Source organism: Camelus bactrianus, chromosome 2 (genome assembly GCF_048773025.1).
Source record: "Camelus bactrianus isolate YW-2024 breed Bactrian camel chromosome 2, ASM4877302v1, whole genome shotgun sequence".
Taxonomy (NCBI): Eukaryota; Metazoa; Chordata; class Mammalia; order Artiodactyla; family Camelidae; genus Camelus; species Camelus bactrianus.
The window spans coordinates 58277906-58289235 of NC_133540.1; the positions used below are offsets into that span (position 1 = coordinate 58277906).

General features: G+C 48.3%; 1 protein-coding gene across 3 annotated transcripts in view; it reads left to right on the top strand.

Annotated features, from left to right (window-relative positions):
- The window catches only part of PITX2 (paired like homeodomain 2), a 19769-nt gene extending 8758 nt beyond the window's left edge, over positions 1–11011 (top strand). For 2 of the 3 annotated variants that reach the window (XM_010953687.3, XM_010953688.2), the window contains 2 exons: positions 7122–7327; positions 9759–11011. In XM_010953687.3, coding sequence (XP_010951989.1) covers positions 7122–7327; positions 9759–10322 — 770 coding nt within the window. In that variant the 3' untranslated portion in view covers positions 10323–11011. Of the gene's footprint in view, positions 1–5708; positions 6243–7121; positions 7328–9758 lie in introns of those variants that run through there. The other variant, XM_010953686.3, reaches the window with a different exon arrangement.
- Positions 11012–11330: the final 319 nt, after the last annotated feature.

Sequence of the window (11330 nt, forward strand, 5' to 3'; positions counted from 1 at the left end):
CTCCCCCATCGTGGCCCTGACCAGCACCTATCTCCCCAAGGCACCCATCTTTCATTTAGGGAAGCGATTGATAACAGAGGACCAACATGCAAGTCCTCAGAAGGCTCAGGCAAAGGATTGAGCTTCTTTCTCATCTAGACGGAGACTCCTTTCTCTTACAACCAAAGGCAGAGAATCTGTGAGGACAAGATGGTTGGGATGGGAAGAAAGAAATTAATAGAAGGAGAGAGAGCATGCAAAGTTGTGTATATGTGTTAAAGAGAGATCAAGAGTGATGGAGCCAACTTCATTGTGAGGATCTGACATGAAGAGTGCCCAAGATTCTCCCAGAATGTTTTTAACAGGCTGACATTTTAATTTAAACCTTTAGAAGTAATATATTACTTGGGTTACTACAATGAGGTGGGTTTTTTTTTTTTTTTGGTCAGCTGACAGCTTTTAAAATATTATTTCGCTAGGGAAATAAAAGCTTCATCTCAGATTATAGGTGGGTATTTTTGGATTTATGTGATTTATGGTCACCATGACAACTAATGCTGAATGTTAGCTACCAGCATGTCTGGGAGAGGGAAGACAGAAAGAAGGGGAGCAAGAGAAATAGAAAGGGAGACGGACATGAGCTGGAGACGGAAAACAGAAAAAAATAGAAAGAGAAGTATTTTAATCCAATTTTTTAAGTGACTTTAGTTAGTCCTTTGCCACTTCCATCTCTCTAGACCTAGGCATTGATGTTTATTTCAGTCTCATTTCTCTATCCCTCTTTTACCCTCAAGCACAAGTATACCATTGACTTTATTTTACTTTTCCACGCCTAGTTGCCTTCCGTAATTAAATGAGCGCCTAATAAACCCGTTGTGCTAACAGACTAATGTGCAAAAGCTCTACAGCACGTGGGTTAGTGATTGCAGTAGCCCCTCTCCCCCTCCCCGCTCCTCCCCTAATCCCCAGCTCCTCTTCACCCAACACTGGCAGGTGAAAAGAACCCCCCAGCCAGTTACCCCAAACTTCAAGTGGTTTGTGGGGGACAGAAATATGGTTACCATTTGTGGAGACCCAGAGAGGGTGGATGTTGCTCAGTACTTCTACAGGCTTTTGATTTAGAAAAGAATCCGCCCCCTTTTTACAAACCTGCACATTTATTTATTTATTTATTTATTTATTTATTTATTTATTTATTTATTTATTTATTTATTTATTTATTTATTTATTTTTTCCATTTAGGGACCAGGGAGAAACCAGTGACGGCAGAACCTTTAATTTCTGGGTGCTTTGGCTTGATGGCGGGGTTGGGGAGGACGGCGAAGGGGCCTTTTCTAGCTTGATTTGTGTGTGAAAAAAAGCCAGGCCAGGAAAAAAGGGGAGCAGAACCATTTCTCGGGCAAGGTGCAAGGTCTCCATCTGACCTCTGCGCCTTACACCGCAGGCTCGCGCGCTCGCGCGCGGACACACACACAGACACACTCTCTCACGCACGCGCACGCGCGCCTGTCATGTGGCTGCGAGCTGACTCCTGCTGGCCTCATCCTTGAGCTGGCCTGGACCTGAGCGAGACTCCTAGCCCTCTACCACCTGACAGCGCAAGGAGACATCTAACTGAACCATCTTCATGTGAGCTTTGAGGATAGAATTTTCTCCAAAAATCGTGAGTCGCTTCACTGTGTCCCAGCTCGCGTCCCGGCCGCTGCAACCAAGAGTTTGGCGGCGCTGCCCGACCCATCTCGCCGTGATGGCCAGAGGGCCTTTGTGCAACTAACACTAAAGAGCGTGAAATTAAATAAGACCTTAAGACTAGTAATCGATGGCAAATACCAGCTCAAAACACGCCTGACCTCGTATCACACATTTCCCTCCTCAAGGGTCTTTCTTTGAAAGAATAATTAAGAAAACCCAGTTGAGGCGATTCCTGATGTCTTCTGAGTGGAAAACCCAAACCCTCATTGGGCTTCCTGTTCTCTCCCCCACTGCAGCAGTGCAGCACCTCCAGCTTCCCTGAAACCACTGCACTGATTTTTTTTTTCCTGGATTGACCATTTCTGTAATGGAGGCCGAAGTCACACTAATTTCCAGAACCAGTCAAAGAAGAGTAGGGGCGGGAAGGAGGCTGGTAACGGTAGAGCTGAACTCACAAAATGCCTAAGATTTCCTTATTTCAAATTCTTTTATCTGTACTGCCTAAACGTGTACACCTGTGCACCACAACGTTTGGGGTTTTTTGTAGATTAAATCTAAAAAAAATGCCTACTACCAATACAGTTTTCACCGAAAATTGTTTCTTGTTTCCCCACTACACACTTGCTTTTCCTCACCCCAACTTTTCACATTGGAATAATCCTGCCACACATGGAGTGAACTTTGTTGGGCCTGGAAAGGGTATTGACCAACCTCAGAGTGTGTGAAGTGATTAGAAGATTAGAAGAGAGTTGAAATTCTAGCCAGAAAAATGCAAAGAAATACTGCCCTGGCTCAGTTGGATTGAGGAGGTTGGGGAGAGGTATATGTATTATGTATGAGCATTTCTATCTATAAATAGATACATGCATAATATATATGATTTTGTTTTTACTTAACCAGAGTTCTTCAAATAATTTATTCTCCACTTGATGTTACAATGGATCAATACAATTTAAGATTCCTTATCTTTTTTGGCTTTTAGGCCACCTGAAGATCACTAGCACTTCCGACATCTCCCACATTTGGCACTCTGAGGAACTGCCACTTGCCCTTGGGTTTTTCACCCACTTTAGAGGCTGGTTTAGGCCCTTCATATGTGTATATTGGCCATAAAGTTCTGTTAGTCAATGGAGCCAATGAGATTAAATCAAACTTCCATGGATTTAATGAGACACGGGCTTAGAAATCTATACATCTCTGTGGAGTTTTTCAACTCTCCTGAGTAAGGCATTTTGAAAACCACTCAGGCTCTCCACCAAAAACTGTGGCTCCAGAGTTTGAATTGTGAAAAAGCAAGGCAGAAAGTATGCTCCTTATGGAGGAGAACCTTTTATACTTTGATGTGATGGATTTGTTTTGTGAAATGAAGCCTTGAGCATGTGGTATTGTAGGGATAGCAACTATGCTGAGGTTTAAAGAAGATACTGGAATATGATTAGTAAACATGGGCAGAAAAGAGCTGATTCATATTGACTTAGTTGTAGGTCATGGACTGGCTGGGCAATGGGAGGAAATATTTACTTTACACATATACTTTATGATCTTGGAGGAATTAGGGGAAATTCAATAAGAAAATGGCTAGAAACATTTAAAACCTTTATTTAAAAGACTTAAGCAAATTAGAGTCTTATCAGATTAAAAACCACTACAAATGTAAGAGCACTGTCTTCAGTGAAACACTGTGGGGTCTGAGAAAGAGATTCTCTGCCAAATCTCAGGGATAAAATGCGTCATTTAAGCACCAGATAATGAGCAGTATGTAAATTAATTTAACCTTCTTTACCAACAGGCTGCTTATGTAATATGTATAATTTAGTGATAAGATTGCAGGACCTAATATGGCTGGATGTGTGAGCCTCAGCTAATGCAGACCTGTCACATGGGGATCTGTTCTGCTCTGAGCAGGTGTGTGTATGTGTGGAATGGGGTGAATTGGAATGAAAGGTTAAAAGTAGAAATGCTGATTTAAAGCTTGCTATGAAGAAAGTTCCTTCCTATAGCTAAATTCTTCTTAAAATGGGATGATGCTTGTGAAGAGAGACCAAAGAATTCTCACTTGGTTCTTTGGACTACTCTCAAGCATGTTTAACATGGGGGAGGAGTTCCAGATAGGGTTGGGGAGTGGGAGCAGGGCAAAGGAGAGACACATGGGTTACAAACATATTTGTAGTCTGCTTCATCCACTCTGCCCCAGACTGAATAAGTTTCCCAATCTTAGGAACAAGGACGAGGGAGTTTTCTGAAGATACCTCATGCTCGTGTTGCAAATCATTGACTGTAATGTCAAACAAATACACATTGAGGGATGATAACACTAACTCCACAATAAAGCAATCGCCAATGCAAAAACCCAGGGGAGATTAGTTTGTGCTCTCTAGCTGACCTAAGCCAGAGGACAAAAGGACTTTCACAAATTATTTTGAATGATATCTTTGGATTTCTTCTTCAGTTTCTTTGGAAATAGTGCTGTAAAGATTTAGATGTCCCCAAAGTGTTTTTTTTCTCTTTTGTTTTATATAAATGTACAAGGATTTGTTTTTCCTAGCTGAGTGTTTCCCTAGGCTTTTGCCCTTTGCCTACAACCTACTGCCTCTGCCTGCTTAGACTCTTAACAATTCAAGACAGTCTTGAGCTCCCTAGGAATAGAAAATGACTTAAAAATTATCCTTGAAATTGGTTATTTGGCAACATTCTTAATTGTATGGAAATTCATTAAAGCATATTTTATACGTAATTAGCTCAAGGTTGTTGATTCTACAGGCTTTATGGATTTGAATCTGATTGATAATAAAGTAAACAAGAGAGTCAAATTTAAAGCATGGCTCTCTCTCGGGTTAGGATGAGCTTAATACAGTGTATAAGGAATTTGAAAGCTCTAGGATATGTGTCTTAATACACGTTAAGTAGAATGGATAAGCTTTCAGCATTTTGAAAGTGCTGGGTTAGGGTTTCTATTCTATTGTATGTTTTCTGTCTGGGGACTAATAAGCATTACAGAGAACGTGATCTGAGGCGACTTTTTATTCTTGTATAAATCCAGAGTGAACCACCAAACAGTTGTTCGCTTAAAGTCAAAGCAATTTTCCTTTGACAGGTCCATTTGCTTCTCGATTTCTAATTTATTAGCCTCTCTTCTCCCTGCTATGTCTTCTTTGCAATTTAAGTAAAGCTTTTTCAGATTAGCGCCGCAGCATTCACTTGACAGACTGTTTGGAAAATTTAAGATCGGAGAGATGATTTGTTGGGTGTTTTTAAAATTTTCTAGTTTTAAGCAGCATATCTCCTTTCCACACAGGGGGAGAAAAACACCTCTCTGTTGGAAATTAATGTAAGGAGACACGAAAGGAAGGAGGGCTGGGTGCCTTGTTGATCCTTGTACCTCTCAGCCTTCGACCTTTCCGCTTCTTTCTGCCCAGCCTTTTACTCCCAGCCATCTTTCCACCTCCCCGCCCAAACTAAAAGCCGGATCGTCTTGGGCCGGGCCGGAGCAGAATTCCCGGGAGTCGGCCGGTGTAGACTCCGCCGGCAAGGCGAGTTATTAGCTCGGCCCCGAACAGCTGATAGGTGCAGACAGGACTGTCCCTCCGCCGCGTCTCGAGGGTTTCTGATTGGTGCGGAGCCACGTCACTCCAGCCCGCGAAGAGTTTGGGAGGAGGCAGAGGCGGGGAGGATTGGGGAGGGCCGCTGCCGAGTGACGTCTCGGCATCAGGAAGCCCGCCTCTGGTTTTAAGATGTTAGGCCAACAGGGAAGCTTGGAGCCGCAGATCTGGTCAGTCGTTCGCCTGGGTGCTGGGAGCTGAGCAGCGGCGAAGCTGGGCTCGAGCTCTACAGCCCGAGGGGGTGTGCGTGTGGGCACCGCGGAGGGTGCGCCTAGAGGCCCGCGCCGCTGCCGCCGGAGATCTAATATCAGCTACCTGTCCCTGTCACTCTTGACACTTCGCTGTCAGGGCTGCCGCGCGAGGGGCGGGCAGAGCGCGATCGGCGTTAGCTTTCCTTATTGGAGGGGTACTTGGGGGAGGGAGGGAGGGAAGAAAGGGGTCTTTGCCCACTCTTGTTTCGCTTTGGAGCTTGGAAGCCTCCTCCCAAAAGACGCTCCGAGCTGTGCTCTCCTACCCACATCCTCATGTCTCCGTTTGCCCACTGACTTTCGGCCGCCGGACCCTTTCGCTTGAGCCTTCCGAAGGGGACTGGGGCAGCTCGGCTTGAAGACTCAGCGGGGGTTGTGTTCCTTGGCTCTGCCAGCGGCCGCCACGGCAAGGAAACTCCCCGCCTAGAGCGCGAAGCAAGCGGAGCAGGCGGCGGCAGCCACGGGGCTTCGCAGGGCGGCAGCCCAGGACTAGTAGGGCGACGCGTTCCTTCGTCCATGAACTGCATGAAAGGCCCGCTGTACTTGGAGCACCGAGCAGCAGGGACCAGGCTGTTGGCCGCCTCCTCGTCCTCCTCCTGTCACCATCCCCAGCCACTGGCCATGGCTTCGGTCCTGACTCCCGGTCAGACCCGCTCCCTGGACTCTTCCAAGCACAGGCTGGAGGTGCACACCATCTCCGACACCTCCAGCCCCGAGGCCGCAGGTAAGGCACCGCGCCGCCCCTTGCGGCCCGGCGCTGCTCGGCACTTCTAGCCCCCAAGGAAGTCGGCCCCTCCAGGGGGAGGCGTGGTGGGAGTGGTCGTTCAGCTTGCTCCCCGCAGCACTTCCGGAGCCAGGTTCTGTTGACCCCGCGTCCCTTTCGCTCTGCCTCGACCTCCAGGCTGGGGTGGCGCGAACCAAGCCGGCCATTCAGCTGCCCTCCCTGTTCCTATCCTGACTTTCCTTCTGTTTCCTGGGTCACAAAAATCTCAGCATCCCCATTAGAGGATTTTCAGAGGGGGCCCCCTGACCCCCATCCCCACTCCCACCCCGGCCCCTGTTACCCTCTCGGCTTTCAGTTCCCAAGAAGCTCCACTTGTTAAAAAAATATTTGTGAAACTACGCCTCAGAAGAAGAGGCGGTTTTTCTAAAGGGCGGAGGAACTTGAGTGACTCGCCGAATCCCAAAGTTTACTTTTCTTAGCCTTCCGAAACTGCATCGAAATCTGAGCTTTCTACGAGAGGGAGAGGGTTGTGTAAAACGCGCGCTTGAGGCTGTGTCGAGAGATTTGGTGTGTCCGCGCAGAGGCGTATAAATATACTTGAAAGCACAGGCTATAAAAATGAATGTGCCGTCTCAGTGAGATAAACATGTAAATAAAACGTGCGGCGCTGGGGGAGGGGAGGAGATGCGGCGCGCACACCCACACTCACATCTGCACAACCCGCAGACGCAGCGCTCTTCGCAGCCCGGATCGGCCGCTCACGCATTCCTTCCCCGCCAGGCAGCCTCGCTCTTCCCCGGCCTCTGCGCCTGATCCAGTTGGGGTTAGCGGGTAGCAGGTGGGCATGCTGACGGGAACCTCTGTGCTTTTCGTTTTCAGAGAAAGATAAAAGCCAGCAGGGAAAGAATGAGGACGTTGGCGCCGAAGATCCGTCCAAGAAGAAGAGGCAACGGCGGCAGCGGACTCACTTCACCAGCCAGCAGCTGCAGGAACTGGAGGCCACTTTTCAGAGGAACCGCTACCCTGACATGTCCACGCGCGAAGAAATTGCAGTGTGGACCAACCTTACGGAAGCCCGAGTCCGGGTAAGAGCCCGCAGGGAGGCTGGGAGGACTAGTGGGGTAGGCATTAAAGAGATGCAGGCACTGTAGACCGAGATGGGGGTGAGGAGTGTGGAAGGCAGCGCCGCCCGGGAGGGTTGGAGGGGGGCTGCTTCTGCAAAGGCAGAAGGCCTCGCGGCGGCCCCAGTTGCGAGGTTACAGCTCCCCCTTCTGAGGCCAGCTGCAGGCCTGGCGCAAAAGCCCAGAGCCACACCGGCTCACAGGCCGCCACCCAGCGCCCTCCCAAACTGGGCCGCGTGCATTCCCCTGCACAGGGTATTGTGTTCCCGGCTTCACCAGACAAGAGCTAATAAAATCCCTCCCCGGCCAGGAACCTAGAACAGGCTCCAACCTGTGCCCTTTTAACAACGAAAACCCGCCTGAAACACTCAAGGGTTGGTTCTTCTTGGAAAACTTTCACTCCTGGCCTACCCCAGCCTTTTCTCTGCTCAGGTTGCCCTTTTATACGGTCTTTGCAGTTTTTCTGCCATTCAAATCTCTCCCACACCCTATTCCCTTGTTTTGTGATCTGCGGAATCAGTTCTAATACACAACTCCTATTCTGCTAGTCCTCTTAGAAAAAAAAGAGAAAAAAGAGGAAAGACTTTACGGTTTTGTTTATTTATCTTTTCTCAGGAGATTGTTACTCACACCCTTCCTCCCAGTTATAATAGTTTTATTAAAGAAAGAGCTTACCTTTGTAGCAATTCTGTACTTTATGGATTGGTGAAAATTAACAGATAAATTACCCAGTAGCAATATCCTGGTTTATGCTGGTCGGTGGAAAACTCCAAGATTGTTAGGATTCTGGAAGTAGAAAAAAATACATAGCAGGGTCGAGAGACTTTGCTGTTTAAAAAAAAAATGCTCTGGATAGAAAAATAGAGCCTCCAATTACAGCAGAGAAAACGGAAAGAAAACACTGTATAGCAATGATGAAATGAATAAAGACCAAAATGCATTCCCAAAACAGAGGCAACGAAGGCATTTTCTAGGTGGCATCTGTGTAGAGAATGAGGCTATGCTGGTGGATAAAAGAGCCGGGGTGAAATTGGAAATGGTTTTAGTTTAACTGCTCAGAGCTGCGCTCCAGCCTGGGCCGCGTGGTTTTTGCGCAAGGTCAGTCTTTCCTTAGCTATCCTACGCGTCTGGGGAACAAGTCTCGCACGTACTCTTCTCGCCTGGGCAAAGTTTAGACCGCCCAGGGTAGAAATGGCAAGTAATTAAAATGAGAGCACAATCTGTGGGTTCTCTGGAATCCTTCGGAAAAGCCCTCCCCCACCCCTCCGGCTTTTTTGCAGTCCCTCCCAAGTCTCCGCCGCCGCAGCGCTGGGCTCTCTCTCCCTCCGTCAGCCTCTTTCCAGACCCGCGGCTTGTCCAGCCAAGTGGGGAGTGAGGCGTGCTTTTTATAGCAGTCGGGTGCAAAGAGGAAGGGGGATAAGAAGGAAATCGAGAATGAAAGGGAAAAGGGGGGAAAAAAGCGGATTAGGCAGCTGGTCCTGGCTGAGATGTGTAATGTGAAACATCACTGGTGTCAACTCGGAAATCTCGGGCCAGGCCTCGCTCCAATACACAAAAGACGCCGTCTGGGGCGGCGGCGGGCCCGATGTGGATTGAGAGTGGGGTTGTGTCGGGGACACCGGACGTGGGTGGGGGCTGGCCAGCCGACTGCAAAGCCCAACACCCGGGCTGGGTGGGCCCAGCCAGTCGGAGCGGCACCCAGCGCGCGGGCCTGGCCTGGGATGGGTGGAGGGTGTGAAGGAGCGGAGCGAAGTAAGGGGAAGGCTGCAGAAAGACTAGTTCTGGGGTCTCGGAGATTTACACGCCTAGCTCGAGGAGTTTAATGAGCTGTTGGAGAGGTGATCTTTTGCTTCTTATTTGGTTGTTTTGATAGGCGAGGAAGGGGGTCGCGGCCTGGCGCCTGTTGAGAGCGCACTTTCCGTGGAGTAGTGGGCGGCAGTGGAGATACGAGAAGGGAGGGAGTTGTATGGAGAGAGCGCGGGCTGCTGGTGCCCTCCCAGCCCCTTGTCCACACCACTGAGTCTGTGGCTCTGGAATGCAAGCAAGTTTGCAAGGTGAACGGGGAAGGGTTGGGCCGAGAGCCCACAGCTCCGCGTTTATTTTTCAGTAAGTGTTTTTGGACCCTGAGGAGGGCCTGGGTTAGTGTACAAGCCACCCGCAGGCCGCCAGGCGTTGGGCTGGGGTTTGTGGCACAACTCAGAGCCCGGAGTCGAAGGCCTGAGCCGGCCGGGCCTTCCTGGTTTGGACCGGGCTCCGGCAGCTTGGGGAGCAGGGCGGGGATAGTGGCGGCGAGGATGGATGTGTCCGAGGAGGGTGGCCGCTGGTGTCTTCTGGGATCAAGGTTTTACTAATCTGGACTGTGGCGTCTGTTTTCTCCCTTGCCCTCCACCCCCAGGTTTGGTTCAAGAATCGCCGGGCCAAATGGAGAAAGCGGGAGCGCAACCAGCAGGCCGAGCTTTGCAAGAATGGCTTTGGGCCGCAGTTCAACGGGCTTATGCAGCCCTACGATGACATGTACCCGGGCTATTCATACAACAACTGGGCCGCCAAGGGCCTCACGTCGGCCTCCCTGTCCACCAAGAGCTTCCCTTTCTTCAACTCTATGAACGTGAACCCCCTGTCGTCGCAGAGCATGTTCTCCCCACCCAACTCCATCTCGTCCATGAGCATGTCGTCCAGCATGGTGCCCTCAGCGGTGACCGGCGTCCCGGGCTCCAGCCTCAACAGCCTGAATAACTTGAACAACCTGAGCAGCCCGTCGCTGAATTCCGCGGTGCCGACGCCCGCTTGTCCTTACGCACCGCCGACTCCTCCGTACGTTTATAGGGACACGTGTAACTCGAGCCTGGCCAGCCTGAGACTGAAAGCAAAGCAGCATTCCAGCTTCGGCTACGCCAGCGTGCAGAACCCGGCGTCCAACCTGAGTGCTTGCCAGTACGCCGTGGACCGGCCTGTGTGAGCCGCGCCCACTGCGCCGGGATCCTAGGACCGTGCCGGAGGGGGCAGCTCTGCCCTTGAAAGACTGGGGATTACGCTAGAAGGTCGTGGGCGCTAAAGAAAGGGAGAGAAAGAGAAGACAGAAAGAAAAGGAAACCACTGAATTAAAGAAAGCTCCTTTGATTTCAAAGGAATTTCCGCAAGTTTGACATCTTTCACTAAAAGTATTTCCAACAGTTGCAAGGACACACACAAATGTTTGACTGGATATGACATTTTAACATTACTATAAGCTTGTTATTTTTTAAGTTTAGCATTGTTAACATTAAAATGACTGAAAGGATGTATATATATCGAAATGTCAAATTAATTTTATAAAAAGCAGTTGTTAGTAATATCACAACAGTGTTTTTAAAGGTTAGGCTTTAAAATAAAGCATGTTATACAGAAGCGATTAGGATTTTTCGCTTGCGAGCAAAGGAATGTATATACTAAATGCCACACTGTATGTTTCTAACATATTATTATTATAAAAAATGTGTGAATATCAGTTTTAGAATAGTTTCTCTGGTGGATGCAATGATGTTTCTGAAACTGCTATGTACAACCTACCCTGTGTATAACATTTCGTACAATATTATTGTTTTACTTTTCAGCAAATATGAAAAAAATGTGTTTTATTTCATGGGAGTAAAATATACTGCATACAGATTGGTCTGGATTCTTTCTGCCCTCCTTTGTCACCTGTCCAGGGTTTCTTAGTCACTGCTTCCTAAACAAACCAGTTCCCTCTGCCTGCCTAGTTAAATACACAAGGCAGCAGTACTTATTTAATTTTGGTAAAAATAAATTATAGTCATTCATCAGAAACTAAAAAGAAAAAAAAAAGACACTCTCAGGGGAAAAAAAAAACTTGCAAAGTCTGGACTTGTCTCCCAGATTTTTGTTTGGCTTAAACCCAGAGGATTCCATTATTGCTAGCAAATAATATAAGAGGGAAAGAAGAAAGGAGAAAGAAATTTAGAAAGTA